The sequence below is a fragment of the Pantherophis guttatus genome, chromosome 6 (assembly GCF_059756535.1).
Source record: "Pantherophis guttatus breed Tessera chromosome 6, ASM5975653v1, whole genome shotgun sequence".
Taxonomy (NCBI): Eukaryota; Metazoa; Chordata; class Lepidosauria; order Squamata; family Colubridae; genus Pantherophis; species Pantherophis guttatus.
In genome coordinates, this window is record NC_142068.1 from 76,169,491 (window position 1) to 76,190,484 (window position 20,994).

The 20,994-nt window shown below is 38.6% G+C and overlaps 1 protein-coding gene across 3 annotated transcripts in view; it reads left to right on the top strand.

Annotated features, from left to right (window-relative positions):
- Positions 1 to 20,994, top strand: part of MICU1 (mitochondrial calcium uptake 1) — a 166,551-nt gene that overhangs the window by 55,913 nt on the left and 89,644 nt on the right. For 2 of the 3 annotated variants that reach the window (XM_034425984.2, XM_087871778.1), the window contains exons 4-6: positions 1,988 to 2,150; positions 5,115 to 5,158; positions 18,424 to 18,561. In XM_034425984.2, the coding sequence (XP_034281875.2) occupies positions 1,988 to 2,150; positions 5,115 to 5,158; positions 18,424 to 18,561 (345 nt within the window). The remainder of the gene's footprint in view (positions 1 to 1,987; positions 2,151 to 5,114; positions 5,159 to 18,423; positions 18,562 to 20,994) is intronic. The other variant, XM_034425988.3, reaches the window with a different exon arrangement.

Sequence of the window (20,994 nt, forward strand, 5' to 3'; positions counted from 1 at the left end):
CTCACCTGGCAGCAGCCACGCAAGCCTCATGCTTTGTAGGAGATGACTAGGCTGAGCTTGACGGTGGAGTCAAATGGGCCATCACTTTGGAGTTGCTACGCTTCCACTAGAGGCCAACTCCCTGTGAATTCTACTTACTTTTATCTAGTGCCAATTTGCTTTGACTTAGATCAGATTCTTAGCATGAAATAAACTCATATAGTCTTTTCAAACTCTATCCTGGCTCCTGGTTTCTTGCACTTGACATGCTGCCACTTGAAGGTTGCAAATATTCATCAATAACTGTTGTGGTGGTTGTTAGTTGCGAAGTTTTGTCCGACCCATTGCAACCCCATGGACAATGTTCCTCCAGGCCTTCCTGTCCTCTACCATCCTCTGGAGTCCATCTAAGTAGCTCAATAACTGTAGATATCAGAAACTATCTAGTGTTGTGACCTAGGTTCACTTGGTCATTACAAGACACAATTAGTCCCCAACAAACCTATTTTATTATAACAGCTGAGAATTACTTCATTCCCAGCTTAGTCCAAATTAATTCCAAAACAAGTCCTTCAGAAAAAGTCCTTTGGGCTTATCACAAACCTTTATCTTCTTTGGCACGCTGCCAAAGGCCTTTCTTGGCAAAACCCCACGAAGTTCAGAAACAAGAGAGGCCGACTAGAAACAGATTTAGCAATGTTGCTTTCCTACAAAGAGCCCAAGAGCCTTTGCTGCTTCTTATACCCAAGTCGTCCCTTTTGCTTTAGCTGTTCTTGCCTTCTGGCAGCTCTGTGCATGCATGCACTAGGAACAGGCTCCTCCTGTTCTTCTGCTTCTCTGCTGTCCGACTCTGGAGGCTCCGGAGTCCGCGCATCACTTCCAGATGGCCTTGACCCCATCTCTGCCTCTGACGCAGAGCCCTCGTCTGGGCCTTCCCCAGCCTCCAGGACTAGCCCATGGTCCTCCCAGCCTCCTCACTGTCCGCTGCCAGCTCCACAGGCTGCTGGTGGACCACAACATCTAGTTCCTCTTCTATGCTAATAACCATTTGCTTTAGGATTTTCTTGCAATTTTAATTTTTTTTTTCTTTTATGGTTATTATTGTATCATATGCTGGTCTTTTATTGTGTTTGGTCTTGGACCGCAAATACATTTTGATTGATTGATTAGAGTGAGGCAGGGGAGTTAAACTATGATGGTATTTTCTTACTATAAAAGCTTCACTCACAAAATAGGACTGATTGTCACTTTTATTTCAATGCCAATTTTAACTGCCTTCTCACAATTATTTCTTCATTATGGTGCTGGTTTTTTGTCTGCTCTGTTGTTTCTAGGCCTAATTTGTTTTTATTTTTTCCAAAATGTTCCACCATTTCAGGACAGAAACCTAATTTGGCTTTTATGTCTCTTGCAATCTGCCTGGAGGATAGATTCATAATACTGAGAGATAAATACGGTAGACCCTATCAACTCAGCTTGGGCCTTTAGATCAGTAGTGAAATGTAAAATCTACTGGTTCTGTGGGCGTGGCTTGGTAGGGGGATTTAATGTGACTGGGTGGGCATGGCCAACTTTTTTTTTTTTACTTTTAAAAGCATTTTTTCTACAACCTTAAGAGGTTGCAGGAAAAAAATGCTTTTAAAAGCCTCTGACGATCAGGCAACTCAGCTGGGATCGCCAGAGGCTTTTAAAGGCATTTTTTTCCCCTACAACCTCTTCGGCCAAAGAGGTTGTAGAAAAAATGCTTTTAAAAGTTTTAAAAAAAACATTGATGATTGCGCGGCTCAGCTGGGCATGGGGGAGGGCAGGGATTTTTGCTACCGGTTCTCTGAACCACCCGCCGCCATTGCTATTGGATCGGGCAATCGGGTCCGAACCGGGAGCCTTTCACCCCTGCTTTAGATGGAATTATATATTTCTATCAAAACATCACTTACCTTTAAAAAAATAATAATAGCTAAGCTATTGGAATTTAGAGAATTTTCACATCTGGTATTTTTCTTTTTAGGTGATGGAATATGAAAACAGGATCCGAGCTTACTCTACTCCAGATAAAATCTTTCGATACTTTGCCACATTGAAAGTCATCAATGAGCATGGAGATTCAGAAGTATTTATGACCCCACAAGATTTTGTGCGATCTATAACACCAAATGAAAAGCAACCAGAAAGTAAGTCACCTTGGATACTGTGATGGAAAATAGAAGGCTGCGAGGCCCACCAGTAATCCTGGTTATTTCCTTCTTTGTAAAAGTTGCTGAGATTGATTTCCTGTAGTTGTGCAATTTTATGCCAGTAACCATTTTTCAGTTTCTCCCACCTCATTTTTAATGTTCTCCAGCACATGGTTTTAAACAATTACTGAGATAATCTTTAGTAATGGACTAAAACAGCCTTATAAATGTTTTTATTGCAGTTAAGATCTAGCCAACGTGTTGTAAAAATAATGTGGGTAAGTGGCACTAAGTTTTTTATTAAGGTTCGTGACTCTTTGTGAGCATGAAGCTTTATAACAGCTTTTTCTAGCTTAGCATCTGCCATATTTTGTTGTCTGCCATTCCTATTATTTGCAAATGGTCTTGCGGGAGACAGCTATAAAATAGAGATATACATCAATATGAATTACCGTATTTTTCGGAATATGAGACGCACTGAAGTATAAGACATACCTACCTTTTTGGGTGAGGAAAAGAAGAAAAAGAAATCTCCCTCTGCCTCTGAGCAATTTTACCTTGTTGCAGCAAACTGCCTGCTTTACTTTCATTTTCGTTTTCAGCATAGCTTGATTATCACAAGGAAAAAAAATCTGCTCTAGCAATTTACCTCTTTGCAGCAAGCAGCAGAGCCTCTGCACACAGCTGAGAGCAAATCAGCTGAGAGTCGGGAGGCCTATCCAATCAACTTATGCTAACTAGGCTGTGCTGAAGCTGAAAGGAGCTGTTTTTTCTTGCTGTTTGCTTGCAAGGAGGTAACTGCTGCGAGGCAGAGGCCAAAGGGTGGGGGCCAGTGGGTGGGCGGGGCTACATTCGGTGTACGTTTTATACTCCGAAAAATACGGTAATCCAATGGAGGACAAAGGTCTTCATTGAAGGTCATCGAATGATAGTGCAGTGTAGCACAGTATCATACTATTTGATCCAATATTGCATTTTGAGCATCCATTCCCCCCCCCCTCCCAAAATTAGTTTCTTCCTGAAAGGAAGGCAACCAGTAAACATAAATGAATAATTGCAACAGTTATATGAATAGCTGAATTTATTGTGACTTTTAATCTACAGAAATGTGGAGGATGTCAAAATGATCATTCAGTGGTCATTCATCACAAAGTAGATCAATTTGGGTATTTTGGATTACTGATTCCTATTGTGCTGGCTAAAGACTGCAATGAAGCATTTCATTGATTAAATCCTGTATCAGTATTGTTGATTTTTATCAACTTAACATTAAACATATTTGTAAAATCAGAATGTTGGAAGGGACCTTGGAGAACTTCTAGATCACGGGCGTTAAACTCACGGCGTCACGTTGCTGTCACATGACGTTTCACGACGTTTTTCCCATTCGCAGAGTCGGGTGGGTGTGGCCTGCAGTGCACGTGACGCATCCAGCCCGTGGGCCACCAGTTTCACACCCCTGTTCTAGATCATGCCCCATGAAAGGTGGGAATCCGTCTAACATCCCAAACAAATAGCTATCCTGTTTGAAAGTCTTTGAAGATGGAGCATCAGGCTGTTCTACTTTTTAGTTGTTCTCACCATCAGGAAATTCCAACTTATTTTGAGTTTGTATCCCACTCTGAAAAGTTTCCACATGCTGCCCCTTATCCTGTTTTGGGAATTATGGAGAGTAAACATGAACCCTGTTTTTGTGATAACCCTTCAAGAAATTTAAGGGTTGTTTTTGTCATCTTTTTTGTTGATTTTTTCTTCTTTAGGCTAAACATATCTAGTTCTTGTGCCAATTAGAAAGTATCTATTCATATATTGCTTCATTGTTATGGATATTGTTTTTAAATGATTGGCATCCATTACCACTAGATAAAAACCATGGCTTTCCTCATAACAATATAGAAGGAGGTTCAATATAGAAGGAGGTTGCTAATGTGACTGTTTTATCTTTTTGTATTGTCTATCTACTTGACTTGATTTTATTCTTTTAATGACAATTAGTGGAATTTTTACTATTACATTTAAGATGTATAACAGTAAACATTTCCTATAAGTCACCCATCTCTTCACAGAGCTGTGAAGGGATGACGGACATATATATATATTTAAACTAATAAATATCTTTAATTCAAGGTATTATATGTTAATTATGCTTCCAGTTTTTCTTTAAAGAGAATTCATTGGTTGTAAAATACATGATTTCATTCTATGGGGAAAAATCTAACCCATTTTCCAAACTCTTATTCCCAACTAAAACTTAAAGAAGAAAAGAAAACTTGAAGAAATGTATCCTCTACTTAAGGAAGTGTTTCCTCTACTTCAGTGTTTCTCAGTCGCTTGAAGATGTGTGGACTTTCACTCCCAGAATTCCACAGTCAGCCTACTCCCAGAATTCCAACGCTCTACTTCCCCAACCCCAACATGCTGGCTAGGGAATTCTGGGAGTCTGGAAGTCCACTCATCTTAAAGCTGCCAAGTTTGAAAAACATTGCTCCATACTTTCATTAAGCAAAGCATTTTTGTAATCTCTTAATGGCAACTACTGTTTGCCTTACTACATGAAAGGAAGGACATAATTTTTTCTGTACAGGCCAAACTTTCTCAAACTCTGATTCCATCCAAGTGTGCTGTTTCCAGCTACATGATTAACGTTTGTAGTAGCTGGGAGATGACAGGAGTGCAATTGAGGTAACATAGCGAATCAGAGGGGGGGAAAAAACCATACTTAGCTGCAGGTAAAAGAGAATGATATTGTTAGGAGGAGGTGGAGTGATTAAAGACAAAGATTTATTATACAAACCTGCAAAAGATGTTACTAGATAGAAAATTAACCTACTATACCGTAAGATTACTTTCCTGTATTTTTCATGTTTGATTTGATGGTTAAGTGATGCATTTTCTCTAAAGAAACTTGCCAAAATGCCATTTTCAAAATATGCTAATAAACCTGTTTGGTTTTATTCCCAGATTTAGGTCTTGATCAATTTGTGGTGAAACGCTATGATGGAAAGGTGAGATTTCTAAATCTTGTTAACTGCATGTTAATTGTCTTTCTAACAATGATGGGGTGAGGAGAGGGATGGGGAGAGGGAAAATATGTCCTTTTTTCTTCCTATTCCATGTATAAAATAAGCAAAGGCCTGTCCATTTTTCAAGCAGACAATATTCTTTTTTTTTTCTGGCTCATTATAATGAATGCAACTACATCTAAATTCTAAGGAGTTTTTCTACTGACTCTTATGAGGCTGTAGAAGCCTCAAAGTTTTAAAAAAACGGCTTGCTCTTCTGCTTATTTGTGCTGTGTCATTGGAGCAAAAATTGCTACTCCAATTTCCTCTTCATTATAAGTTCACATTCGCAAATTTTCAGGAATTTATTTTTTTCCTGCCTCAAAGAAATGGAATATGTAAAATGGCCCTCATTTTTCTCTTGAAAATGGAAATAGGAAGGTGTGCCCTTTGCTAATCTATTCGTTGCACTGGTATCAACATCCAAATTCACTGTATATATAAGGACTACAGTGAATTAGGATATTTGATATCCAGTTGAGGGTACGGTGAACATGGTATACCACAAAGGGCACACCTTCCTATTTCCATTTTCAAGAGAAAAATAAATTTTGGAACTTTTGCTGTTCTTTCTCTCTTTTCTCTGAGGCAAACTTCCCTGTTTTTCCCAGGGATGGCAGAAAGAAGTATAATATGTAGCCACATTATCTTTCCTCCATGTCATTCTACTCCTGTTCTGCCTTTTTCACCAGCACATCTGGATGGTCGGAAGGAATAATTTAAGTTGTCATTGGTGACAGCTTCAAATGCATTCAATTTAAGGCCCTGTTGCCAGCTTTTATCAGACTGATGGGTAGAACAAGCTGATTAACACAATTATTGGTTATTCTGGAGGGTGGCATTTAATATTTAATATCAGTCTCTGAACGAACAACTTCCCTGTTTGAGAAAGAAGCACAGGTAATCCTTGACTTAACACTCCCAATTGAGACCAGATTTTCTGTTGCTAAGCAAGATAACTGTTGAATTTTAACAGTTATCTTGCTGTTTTTAATGTTCAATTTTATGACCTTTTTGCTATGGTTGTTAAGTGAATCACAGCGGTTATTAAATGAGTCCCATGGTCATTAAGTAAATCAAGCTTCCCATTGGCTTCGCTTGTCAGAAGCCGGCTGGGAAGATTACAAATGATGATCACAAGCCCTACCCCCATTCCCATATGCTGCAATTATCATAAATACATGCCAGTTGCCAAGTGCCCAAATTTTGATCACGTGACTGTGGGGTCGCTGCAACAGTTGTAAGTGCGAGGAGTGGTTGTAAGTCACTTTTTTCAGTGCTGTTGTAACATCGAATGGTCACGACACAAATGGATTCAAGTTGAGGACTACCTATATAATTTAAAGTGTGCAATCAAACTACTGTCAATTTGTGTACGCTGCTCTTTGAAACAGTTTTTTCCCAAACCCTCCAATATAAGTCTTATGATATTTGGCCATATACAGACTTGTTCACATTTTTCTAATGTGTAGTAAGCATATATGCTGTAAATAAGCACAACAGTTTGCCCTTTTCTGAAATACTGCATTAGATTTTTAGATGTTTATTGTTTTATGGATCTTTGTGTCACCCAGTTGATTCTTTCATCATCATAGAAGAACAAGTGTCTTAACCGTAGTTAATTTGAACTGGAATTGCAGAGCGATTTTAGATATGTTTGAAAAGACAGTTTACATATCTCTTCATAGGAGTTCTGTTTGGGAGGATGGGCACTTCAGATAATTCACAGGATCTGGGACTTCACCTGAAAGATTTTGTTGTGCTGAAAAAAAGTAGATTTTTCAGTGGTTTCCCCATATCTTTTTTTTTTTTTTTTGCTGATTTATCTCATTCATATTACTTTCGAATTACTTTGCTTTTCTGAATTTAATAGAACAGTTTCTCTTGGTATGCATTGCAGGAGAGGGAAAACTTAAATTAAGCAATATATGCACAGCTTTAATTGTCAGTGCTGTATGCATATTTATATAAATTGCTGCTTTTCCTTTAAAATCTACAATTATTTGAAAAGATTGTGGCAGATGGTGTAGCTTATCAGGAGAAGTAATTATTTGTGTAACCATGTCTGTGCCTTTTACAACACCCAGAAGATGAGATGTTAGCATATATATTTAGTAGATTTGTTCTCCAGATAACTGGGCCAGCTGCCAAAGATATATTGGAATCTCAGGTTAACCATGAAGTCAGCCATTAATTTTAAGTGCCAATGGTTAATTGGGTTAATTTGCAGTTCTGCACTGAGGTTATTATCAAGGAAAATAGGTTCCAAAGGACCATCTGTTTCCCCAGCCTAGTTCCTGAGGTGTTTTAGGGTACAGTTACAGCTTAAATTACCTTGATAACATTAATAAGAGCAGTGGTGGCGCAGTGGTTAGAATTCAGTATTGCATGCTACTTCTGCTGACTGCCAGCTGCCAGCAGTTCGAGTCTCACCAGCTCAAGGTTGACTCAGCCTTCCATCCTTCCGAGGTCAGTAAAGTGAAGACCCAGATTGTTGGGGGCAATATGTAAACCGCTTAGAGAGAGAGATATAAAGCACCGTGAAGGGGTATATAAGTCTAAGTGCTATTGATGTCTATTATCCAACATGTGGAAGACACCAAGCTGGAGAAGAAGAGGAATGATTGGTAACTTTGTGTTATTAGGAAGAAAACATGGCCTTTTTCCTATAAAAGTTGCTTTATATCTCAAACTGGAGATGATGGTGGAGGGCAGTCTGGCTGCAACATCCGTCACCTCATTTTGACAGGGTTGACCCAACTGATCTGGTTGGCTAGGTGGTTGACCCCTTCCTACCTCAATGCTTCGTGTGTGTTCTCTCAAAGCTGCATGGTCACTGGAAGAGGACAACTAGATAGAAGAAAATATGAATCTTTGTTCAAGGGCGAATCTATGACCTGTTGCTTTCTTCTTGGCTCTGTTGAAACTTGAAGGCTTCATTTTTGTTGGCATAAATTGAAAGTACTGAACTAGACTATTCTATAGATTCCTTCTGTTATTGATATTGTAGCAGGGCAAACTGATAAATATCATTGATTTCCTCCCCTTTATTTGTTGCTTCTAAGGAGTTCAGCAATACCTGACTAGGTGGCTCAAGTGGCTAAGACGCTGAGCTTGTCGATCAGAAAAGGTCCGCAGTTTGGCGGTTCGAATCCCTAGTACAGGTCTCCTGTGTGAGCAGGGGATTGGATTAGATGACCTCCAAGGTCCCTTCCAACTCTGTTACTGTTAAAAATTCTTTCTTCCTGAAATGTTAACTTCCTATTCTTTTTATTCTGTCGTTCCTGCCATTATGATGTACATGATGTTTTTTGTTAGTTTATTTTTCCTATTGTTGTAACAAACCTTTGCTCATTTTCTTCCTTTTCTTCCTAACCTTTACCCCACTTCTCAGGATTTTTGGCAGGTACTGACTTCTCAGCATGTGCTTTAACCAGTTTGTGCTTCAGATCCCATATCCACCCCTTTTAAAAGGGACAGCATATATATATATTTATACACACACACACACACACACACACTTACCTTTATCTCCATCATCCCTCTTAAAATAGAAGTTTTCTTTACTTGGATTGTGCTACTTAAACAAATTAAAATATGGGCCTTTCAAACTTTTTTGATAGAAAAAAAGTACTAAGGGGAATTCATTGCTAAGCTATTTCATATACTGTACAGGTTTTCCCCCCTTTTTTTCTTTTTCTTTTTCGTAAAGTCACTTGATGCCATTTCATCACCAGGCTTAACAGCTTCCTGGATGCATTTTATGAACATGTTCTATTCCTCAGCCAAATGAAATAATAAATTTTTCTTTACGATGAGAGAAATAAAACACGTTGATTTAAAGTATTGAATATTTAGGTCCTGTAAAAAATAGAAAGAAAAGAAAAATAGGAAAGTTGATTTAAGGAACGGGGCATGTTCCTTAAGAAACATTTTTCCAATATAACAAATTTCTATTATCAGTTTCCTTGAGATAATAACTTTAGCTCCTTTGACACATTTTTTTTCTCCACAATTTTTTCCTGAGAAACAAGCCATTTGAATTAAAAAGAAGACATGTTTTGAAATCCACTGTTGGTTTTTAAATTGCATTTCAAGACCATCCTATCATAAAAAGTGGCTCTCAGTAAATTATGAAGGAATTAGTAATGAGCTTTAGAGAACTGTGTGTAGACTCTACTTGAGATTACGTTAAAACAGAGGTGTGCAATTAATTTTCCCAAAGGGACACATGAGAAACTGAGGCAGTTGTGGAGGGCCGAATCATGTGTAAATTGAAAAAAAATAGTTGTCTTCAAAATGAAACATTGGCCAGACAAGGATTGTCAAAGGGCCAGTTGTGGCCAGGAGCTGTAAAAAGCCCAGGTCCACATTAAAAGCTGTTTTGCTGTTAATATTGTCTTTTTAAAAATGCAAATAGCATTAGCAATTCTGCTTCTATTGTAGAATTAAATTAGCCTTGGAAGTACAGTGGTCTAAGGCACCCTGTTATTAAGACCAGCTGCCTGCAATTACTGCAGGTTCGAATCTCGCCAAGGCTCAAGATTGACTCAGCCTTCCATCCTTTCTAAGGTAGGCAAATTGAGGACCCAGTTGTGGGGGCAATAAGCTGACTTTGTATAAATATACAAAAGAATGAAGGCTATTGCTTAGCGCATTGTAAGCCGCCCTGAGTCTCCGGAGAAGGGCAGCATATAAATCAAATTTAAAAAATATATATATATCTCTTCGGCTTTCTGAACCTGCAAGCGTGAGATTTCCTTCCAGTGCAAATCCCACTTTCAGAAATGGGGTTTTTCTTCAATAGACATTCAGATCCCGGATATCACCCTTCCCCAGTCCTCCTCCAGTAGCCAATGCTAAAGGTAGTCCTTGACTTATGGCCACAATTGGAGACGGAATTTCTGTTGCTAAAGATGGGATCGTAAAGCGTGAGTCATAAGACTACATCCCTTAACGATGGCAATCCTGGCAGCCTCGGTTGCTCCAGATGTGCATGTTGTTAAATGGGAAGTGGATGTGAGTTCCAGGTAAGGAATACAGGGGTTGAGGGAATGTAGGTTCAGGGAGGCCAGGGAAAAAGCATGTAAAGTATGTGCATGCATGTGTGTAAGTACAGGAAGACCAAGGAAAAATTACATTGTGGCTCAAGGATTTCTTTGTGTGCCATCGCTCTGGGGCTGCAAGACGTCTTGAGCTGCAGCTTCTCCTGGAAGCCTCAGCTGTCCTAGCTCAGTGCCAGCCACAGTCCCACCCCGCTTGCCACCCTGTACTCTGAGACCCCTGTTGCCCTGCACTCCACCACACTAGCTGACCTTAGCCACCTTCTTGTTCCCACTGCTGATGAGGCATACCCGGTCTGCCCCTTCATGAATCCTCTGCTGGCCACACGAAGCCATTATTGCTAGATCTCACAAGGAATCTGCCATGGATAGACCAGGGGAAGAAAGCCTTGTGTGACCAGCAGCTGTCTTGGTCAGGAGAAGGAGAAAGATAATGGCAAAAGTCAAGTAGGATTTCAGGAGCCGTAGAATGTAGAGGGCCAAAAGGACATAGATGGGGGGAGATAATTGGACGGGGTAGTTGAAGTGCTCCTGAAGTTATAAATGTGGGTGGGTGGCCAAGTGTCCAAATTGATCATATTATGTGGGGGTTGCTGCAATAGCCAATGTTGGGCATAACGAATCAGGATCATTCATAAAGTTGCAACATAGAGGATTTTTTTCAAACTTGTACACAAGAATCTGGCCAATAATAGTCAGCACTGAATTGATGCTAGATAAGAGTTAACACAATTCAAAGGAGGGCTGGCTTGGATCTCCTGTAGCAACATAAGGACTCTAAACAGATTACACATTTAACTCCGCCCTTCAGTTCTGCCTGCTCTTTTCCTACAGCCATAACTTCAAGGACCATTAAATGAATGGTCATAAGTCAAGGACTACCTATAATGAGTATCCCCCCCCCCCAAATGAATCTTTAATGACCCTCTTAGAGTTCCTGCTTTAGTTTCATCCGGTGATTGTAGCTGAAAGATATTAAGGAAATTGGGAGGAAAAGCAGAATAATGACAGAAATATGTTTCTAACGACATTCTAGAACAGGGTTCAGCAACCTTAAAACACTCAAAGAGCCACAAAGGTCCTAACTGGAAGCCCACTGTTCAATTCTGGAGCTGACCAGAAGTCCAGTTCCTCCACCATAGAGTCTCCTCCTAGCATGGCATCCTTTTTCCTCTGCTGACCGGAAGTCTGATTTCTTCCCCTCCCCCACCCCATAGAGTCTCCTCCTAGCATGGCGTTATTTTTCCTATGCCGACCAGAAGTCTGGTTCCCTCCACCATAGAGTCTCCTCCTAGCATGGCGTCCTTTTTCCTCTACCTGTCCTAACTGAAAGCCCTATTAATTGTGGAGCTGACCAGCGACAAGGAGCCACAGCAGAGGGATGAAAGAGCCACATGTGGCTCCAGAGCCACGGGTTGCTGACTCCTGTTCTAGAAAGCTCTCTAGCTTTTCCATTTGCTAACATTTATGGCTGGAGTGCACCTCTAATAGCTTTGAGCATTTCCCAGAGTGAGGAGTCATAATTCCAAATTGTATTCTGAGTTCTTTCAATTGACAAATGTGTCTGTATGTGGAAGATTTCCCCAAGGAGGCCTTTATAACATGAAACGTTACATCCTAAGCAAATAGGGCATTTTATAACAAGGACGATATTCCCTTCTTTGGCATCTGTACTGACAAATATTGAATGCGAAGCCTCATGTAGGCTCTGGAGAAAGACTTACCCTGAAGCGCTCTTCCCTTGTTTGCCCATATATCATATATGAGTCAGTTTAGAATACTGATAATTCTCTTTTTTTCTTTTCTGAGGTAAAACTTTTGGTTTTCTTTTGAAGAAGTGTTAATATTTTTTTTCACCATTGATAAACCTGGAGCCATGTTTTATTCTGAAAACAAACCTACTGTTCAAATGCAATGCAGGAAGCTACCACAACAGCTTTGCTAAGCAAGCACCATATTATAAAATAAGGTAACCTTTATTGTCATTTTTTTAATGTGAACACACTGGCACACATTAAAAAATGAAATTCTGATGCCCGCTCTCAAAAGAATCCACCCAAGCTAGCAACACTATCCAGGACAAAATGCTTTAACCAAGTTTATGTTGCAATGATTTCTCACATCCCAGTTTGTTATTAAATCTAGCTTCATGTAATCCATTTTAGGCTCTAAGGAGCGAACATTAGCAAACAAAATACATGCTAATGACACTCATGAAACATCGGAGGGTTTTTTTGCATGGAATCTTACGTAGTTTAACATCAACCCTGTGAAATTAGCAAACTTTCATACTTCTTCAGCAAATCTCCTAGAATTGGATTTGGGATAATACCCTCAGGGTTAAACATTCTAAATAATCCTCCTTTCCATCACTTGTTTGGGAAAATAGGAAAAAAAGCTATAGGAAAAACAAAGGAAGTCCAGTTGCCTTTTGGAAAAAAGACCTTTGGGACAACTGGATGACTGAGAATCTCTATAGACAAGACATATAAATATTCTTCTTTAGTAAATGATGCTGTTGTCTTCTCTTTGCTGGAGACACTTCTTCAGTCATAGATTGTTTCTTGGCTATCTGTTGTATAACTAACACTTAAGAAAATCTTTGCTACATATGGTGCACCCTAACCAGTGGTGGTATTCAGCTGATTCTATCATGTGGTGAACCGGTAGTGATGGCGGTGGGAGGCTCCGTCCACCTGCCCGGATGTCATCACGTCCCATTTTTGACGCTTTGCGCATGCGCGGAAGGTCCTGCGCATGCGCGGAGGTGGTGCATGCGAGCGAGTGTGTGTGCGCGCTCACATTTGCGAACCGGTAGCGAAGGTAAGTGAATACCACCCCCGACCCCTAACATTTCAATTTGTTCTTATGAGCTAGTACACTTGTAGCTCTCTTTTCAAAATACATCCAGTGGCATCTCTTCATAAACACGACAGAGCAATGAAGGCAAATGACACCCGTGTTATCAATAAATCATTGCCTCCCTCACTTAAAACTTTTTGTGCGCTATTTCTGTTGCATGAAGATACCTTGATTTCGGAAGAGTAGTCTTCTCCGAGTTGCAAAATTCTATACCGCACTTACAGTGTACAATGAAAGAATAAATACCTGAAATGATTTGAAGAGACAAATGCGGACTGTTTCTGAATATTGGCGATCCACCAGTTGTGAGGAATACCAGATATATGCTGTCCCTTTTTAAAGGGGCTTTTTCCTTCTTGCTTTCTTTAGAAGGACTCATCCTTGCTTGCTGGGCTCCTGCTGCCTGTGGAGGGGTCTTGGGATATTGGTGGCTTGTTTTCCTCTGGACAGCAGAATGCTAGCCTTCTAAGTTCTTGCATTTCAGGTGCAGCTTTTTTAATGGCGATGGTCACTTGATTTGTTACTGGGAAAGGTATCCATGCACATTTCTCTTTCTAGCCTCTGAAAACCCCCAGGAACACAAGTCTTGCTCGATGCATCATGAGGTCAATTTTACGGAGGAAGATTGCACATACTGTTCTTAAAAATTTTTTTTAAAAAAAGCAACAGTTCTCATTTTTCTCACGGGAATAAACATGTTTCCTTGGCTCAAATTATAAAAATGTGCACACTATGCACATTTTTTTTTTTTGGGTGGGATCGTTCTGATTTTCTAGTTTTACTGTACAAAGAAATTGCAAAGCGGTTTTCCCCACTGAGGCTGCGGTATTTCATAGAAATGTTCATCTCCAAACATTTTTTTAAAAAAACCCAAAATCTCTCCTGTCAATTTTTCTGCTAATGTAAAACATGCTTTTTAGTTAGCTGCACCACCCTGTTTACTGCACAATCATGTTATAATTCAGTAGTGCAGCCCAGTAGTTGTCCAAAATAAGCTTCATTACCCATGTAATGGGAGTTTCGGGTATCTATAGCAGGGGTGTCACGCTCAATTTCATTGCGGGCTGCATCAGGGTTGTGTTTGACCTTGGGGAGCCAAAGTGGGCATGGCCAGCTCAATGTCACTCGTGTCTGGGCGCTTGTGGTGGCCCGAGCACTCTGCCAGTGAAAGTGGGTCCCGATGCCTCCTGCAACCCTGTGCCAGCAAAAATGGAGTTTGAGCTCCGTTTTCGCTGGCAGAGGCACTGCGGGCTGGTCCTTCACTGTTTCTAGGGCAGCTCCACGGGCCAGATCTAAGCACCCGGCTTAAGGATCCGGTCCCCGGGCCTTGAGTTTGACACCCCTGATCTATAGGACTGCAGTCTGAATTTAACATGCACTGTTTGATCATGTGTATAAAGTTTGGGTGGGGGAAAATGAATAATTTCTCTATTTGACATTTCCAGCTAATTTTTCTCCTGGATTTGTTGACACCACAAAATAGATTCAAATAATCATCAGTTAAGTTCCTTAATTCCTTTGGTAATTAAAGATCCCACTCTTTTTTTGAGACTCTCAGATTGAGAGTCCCAGAACCCTTTTTGATACTTATATTTGGAAAATTTACTTTAATAAAATGTTTATCAGTGCCCTCAATATGCTTATTTACACAGACAAATCTAGATCATGTTATTCTGAAGCCACAACGGTTCAAGTATCTTGGTAATGAGCAATCCAAAGAGATTTCAAAGCTGTACATCTGTCGAAACTAAGGGATATTAAAATATATTTGGATAAAAACCCATTAGATAACAGCTTGGAAAGGATAACTATTGGGGCTGTGCACAGTGTGAAAATTATTGGAAAGTGCATTGGATTTCACATGGACATAACATCTCTCTGTTATGCATTAAAGCAGCCATCTGTTTCAAGCTTCCATGCAAACCTGTAAAAAAAAAATGATGTTGCTGCTTTCAGGAGTTGCCTCATTAAAATTAGATTTAACCCTTAACCACAGATGTACTATTTCGGCTACGCTATTACAGGCACAAGGTCATAATGACCTTAGTAGCAAAAAGACATTTGATGTTTTCATGGTTGGATCTAAAAATTGATGTATAGAGCAGTAAACCAAAAAATGTATTGATCTCTATCAAATCCACATTGCCCAGGTCACTTTTTGTTTCTCCATCCTTGAACTTCAATCTTTCTTCTCTAATTTTTACATTGGTCCACTGAATGATGGTGCTAATAATTTCTTTAGACAATAATTTCCAAATCTACGGGAGGAGGTCAATTTCTGAGATTTCTAGCTTCTGGCTGTAGTCCAGGTAATTGCACAACAATATTGTGACTAGCGGTTCTGGATCTATTGCTTCCAAAAGATGCAGAAAACCATTTGAATTTGTTATTGCCATATAAATTATTGCACGACGTAGATTGTACCTGGTCATCAGTTTCATTGGGAGCTTCATCATCACTGGTGTCAGAATCAGCGGCGGCAGCGGATTCCTCATCGTCCATTACAAAATTTTTGTCCCAATCCGATTCCACTTCCCTCAAATCACTCTCTGCTTCTCCATACCATTTTAGAACAGTTTCTTTGAAGTTTGGATCACTAAATCGCACTTTTTTTGGTGGAAAACTTGGCCCCGACATTATAAAAAAAAACCGTTACCAAAGATCTGCAGTCAATATGACCGAAACTCAAATTCAAATGCCGCTACAGAAAACACCAAATAACTGATGCAAGCGCAATGCTACATACACTCTTATTGGTGGAAAAACAAAAGTTATTCGCAACCAGAGTAGTCCATTTCTAAAAATAGGGGTGTTCCAAACATTTTGGAAAACTGTTGTGGTCAGTGTGACCGCAGGTCTGTGATTATGGGTTAAATTGATATGACCCTTAAGGCAGACAGAACCTTTTTTTCAGGTTTGCCAACATGCCTTTAATGAACAGTTGAAATTGAGAACCTGGAATGTTTCTTCCCTATAAAGATGCCCATCCTAGCTAATCCAGTTTTACTTCGTAAATACACAATTCTCTTGGCCTTTAAACTTTTTTAACATTCCCCCAACTCTGGTCTGAGAAGCAATTCTCAGTGGGATGACTTGGTGAAAGTTTACTTACATCCGAGTAAGTGCCTGAGAGCCACAGGCTGCCAATTAAAAGGAGATTATTTGAACTTCTGTGTACATTATGCCAATTAGCAAACCTGAGAGTGGTCAATGGGGATTGAAAGAGAATGATATTACAACAAATACAATACGCAGAATCTTAAGCATTCATGTTTTTTCTAATGATTGTTCAGCTATTGTAATCCCAAATAAGGCAGATGAGACCGAACAAATTACCTAAATTGTTAAGATGTATGCAGTTCTGGCATACACAGTATGATACACAGTACACAGTACATATTGATGGAAAAACAATGTATTGATTGCTTAAGATTATCAACTTGTGTTTTTTTTTTTTTTAAAAAAAGTATTGAAGTGTAAATATTAATGGCATGGAAAATATCACTGAGCATTCGCTGCTTTCCTTCATGATTTAAGACAAATGATCAGTTTATAGTCATTCTCTATTTTATAGTAATAGTGTCCCCTATATCTTTTGGTATACAGACATTGTTCATTAATTTTTTTTATATTATTATATAAAAGTTAAAGTAATATAATATTTGAGGGCTAGCTGGGTTCTTAAAAACAATGCTGGTGTCTTTGAATTAAGATGATTATCTGTTTATAGTTTTGATGTGCTCTTACTGGCAACCTGCATTCAGATTTTGTCCAAACTAGACCAGATTACATCCAGATTTCCAAAACAGGAAGAAGTGGGTGGGGATTGCACTTTTCTTGAATTCCTTCTAGTTCTTAGTAGCTTTTACTACTGTATTGTGGTAGGTAGGTAACAATTAGACTATCTTTTCTGGAACAGAACAAAGCATTGTAAGACAATGGAAATCAGAAAACGCTAATTCTTTTCTTCAGCAGAAACTCTTCATAGGCTATAAGCTTCCTTCCTTCCTTCCTTCCTTCCTTCCTTCCTTCCTTCCTTCCTTCCTTCCTTCCTTCTGCTATTTTTTTCTTATGTGATACTGTCCTTCCTTCCTTCCTTCCTTCCTTCCTTCCTTCCTTCCTTCCTTCCTTCCTTCCTTCCTTCCTTCCTTCCTTCCTTCCTTCCTTACTAGCATGGACAAAGTTGTGTCCATATTTTCTTTAAAGCCAGAATTTAAAAAATTAATACAGATTCTAATTTAATGCAACGTATTCCCTTCAGTTTAAATATGTATGCTCAAAAAAAAGAAGAAGAAAAAAGCTGGAGACATAGATAAACATTCAAAATCTTGCTTATTAAATGCACACTGACCAAGGGTATATTGTAATGGGCATTGTTATGGTGATTAATAATATTAATGTGCTACAGTTCAATTTCTGAAATTGAATTTGTGGTACTAGTAAATACAGCGATATAAATAATTATTTGGCATGGTTTTTTTTTTTTACATTTGGTGTTTCATAATCCATATATTTCAAAGCATATTACTAATCTCTGTGCTTTAATAAAGCCTTTGCAATCTTACGTGCTTGGCTCTTTTTATGTGATGACCGAGCTGTCCATAAATTGCTAGGTTAAATGTGGCAATCCTATTTTGGAATTTAATTGCAGCTTCAAAATCCCCAGTTCTTTTTTTCCTTGATACAGAAGACAATGATACAGCTATATGTGTAAATATACTTTGTGATACCATATAGTATATACATTATGCCTTATAACAATCAGATGTCAACCTTCTGTTTTAGAACATACGAATACATTAGTTGTCACTTTGACAATCGGGCCTTTCTGTCTTAACACATTTGTTCTCTTTTCCTGCCTGGTCCATACACAGCAGCCTCATCAAAATGTGTTTGCTTTTTATTCCTCATTTAATTAAAGGTCTAAATCAATGTTTCCCAATTGTGACATTTCCAGATGTGTGAACTTGGAATCTCAGAATTCCACAATCACTCATTGATTAGAGATGGTCATTGATTAGAAGTCCGAAGGTTGAAATTTACACATCTGGAAATTGCCAAGTTTGGGAAATATTTATTTAAATCCATCTGACAGAAATTGAACCGGTCACCTCTTTGACTATATATATGTATTGCAGTAGAGAGAATATATGCATTACTCTTACATGTTGGTATATATACTATTCAGCTGAGCAGTATGGTGGCCTAGTGGTGAAGACACTCGCTTCCTACTTGGAAGGTTGGGAGTTCAATCCTAGGTAGCATCAGGTATTTCTCTCCTAGGGCACAAAGAAAAAAAATCTACTGAGAACTCTGCGTGGCATCAGAAAGGGCATCCGGCCAGTAAAAGCTCAGCTCCATCCAGTCGCCCTGAGTCTACCCCGAATTAAGAGATTACACAGGGTCGTAAAAAGGGAGTTGGTATACTATTCAGTTGCACTGTGATTATTTCTAGATGCTTGTACCTTATCGCTAGAGTAGCTTTCATTTTTCTAAGAATATTATTTTAAATTCTAAATGGATTAAATTGAATTACTTAGTGTGACAATGAGCTTCAGACAATATTGAACAGACTCAGATGATTTGGGGAAATATAAAATTCTTCAGTAAGCCAAACTGGTTGTTGTTGTTTTAAAAAAAAAAAAAAAAATCATCACATTTTTGCAGTAATGCTTCCATTTTTATAAATGGGAATTTTATAAAATAGTTAATTTGATAACAGATAGGAATGAATTTGGAATCCAGGTGCAAAGAGGACTTAGGTAGGTAGAGCAGAATGTGCTATTAGTCTTTCTGATGTCAATGGCAAGTCATTAAGAGAAGCCTAATCTACTTAGCATTAACTACATGTCATTTACTACTACTACTACTACTACTATATCTACTACCACTGCTACTACTACCACTGATTATACCATACCTGCATGCTTTGCTTTTTAAATAACTTGCATTTGATTCAAGAATAATAATGCATTGTGCTGGAATGATAGTTGGGGAAGATGGTGTTGAGAGTCATAAAACACATTCTTATACAAGAGAAACTGGTTTATAATAGAATGTGTTTGAATTGCTGACATGCCTGTTGTATTAATCTATTTCGCAAAACTGCATCAAAGGTGTCAGAAGCTCATTCATTATGATATTTAGAGCTCCATATACAAAGTGGATATTCTTAGCAGTAGCATATGAAATATATATTGTTACTACTCCTAATGTAAAGAAAGATACAGAATGCCATAATAAAATTGTAAATGATGACTGTGATAAATATTGTTTGGGTCTAACGTTTTACAAACGGAATGCCTTTAAATGAGTTTAAAATCTTAACTAAAGTTCTGTCTCTCTAAATCGGCAATCTATATTTCAGTGGAAATCAGTCTCATTTCAGTGGAACTTTCTTTACAAGTTAGAGTTGCATGCCAAAGCGATACTAAAATGACAAGAGATAGGAGTAGTAACAGTATGATTGCATCATTTGAAATTATAATACTGTAAACAACAGAGTTCTGATTTTAGGTACAGTTTTCATAATCTTAGAGAACAGTGAGTCTCCAATCTTTTTTCCAGATGTTGTCAATTGTATGTATAAATGTTGGCCATAGAATATCCTTATGTAGCTTTCCCTTTTGATTTTGTCAGAATAAATATAATGACACCGACAGATATCGACAGAATATTTGTAGTTCAAGTATAAACTACATATTTCTGGGATCCTTGGTGCTCTCTGGGCTTGGTTATCTTTTTGCAGTTGTTTCATTACCCACCTAGGTAACATCATCAGTGCTAGAAGAGAGTGGGAAGTTGCTCTTTTTTATACACTAGTAGCTTGCCCTGTCAGTGTTGATGGGGGTGTTTTGGTGGTTCCTTTGTTAGGCTGTTATTTATTGTTTGAAAGCCACCAAGTTCAGAGAACCAAGGACTTCATAAATATAATGAGTGAATACTGGTATCCGTATTTTGCAGGATAAGTACAACTTTGCTACTTCTCACTCCCTAAAATGTTTTCACTAAGAATGATTCTTGTTATGAGTTCTCCCTTGATATTTTGGCATTCCTACGTAGCTAGAATTACTGAAAAAGAGTTTGGTGATTATCCTTTCTCTCAGGATGATTACTTTATTTTATTATGGCTTCATCTCCAGTTCTGGTACTTCAGACAGAAATAGAACGATAGCATTGGACGGCATCTGAAATCTCTATCTCAGTTTCTAATCAATGCCTCCTCTACATTTCTTAATTATGACTGTTATCGTTTCAACTGTTTCTTGCTCTCCAAATGCAACAGATGATGATGTGAATGTGCTTTAAGTGTCGTTGCTTAACAAATTGTCTTTCCTTTATCTCATATATGATGGGATCCTCGCTAGACAGAGGTAACAGATAGGGGACAGTTGTATAACTGCACCCTGGTGTGTTGTTGATGGTGTCTTTTGTTCCCTAATACTGCTCTTAAATTTGTGCTTGTGATTTATGTGCTCTCGTGCTTGCATGCTTCATATACATTAACCACAACTCACTTGATCTTTTTTTAATATTTCTACTTCTTCTCCCTGTGTGCGTGCGTGTATGGTGCTTGCCTTCTAATGTCTTCTAATACTTCTGAAAAAAAAAACTATTTTAAAATGATAAAACTCAGCCTCTCTAACCCAATTTTTGTATCTTTTTTTGGCCTTTAAAACTTCAGAAGGCAAAAACAACTTAATAGCTTTCAGTTTACTAATTAAATCTATGGATAGAACGAGAAAGAAAAGAAATTGTTGGATCAGAATTGCCTGCCTGCATTACAGTTACCAACTGATGATAAACTGTGGCCTCTTAAGCATGACACTGAGATTAGATTTGGTCTTTTATCTT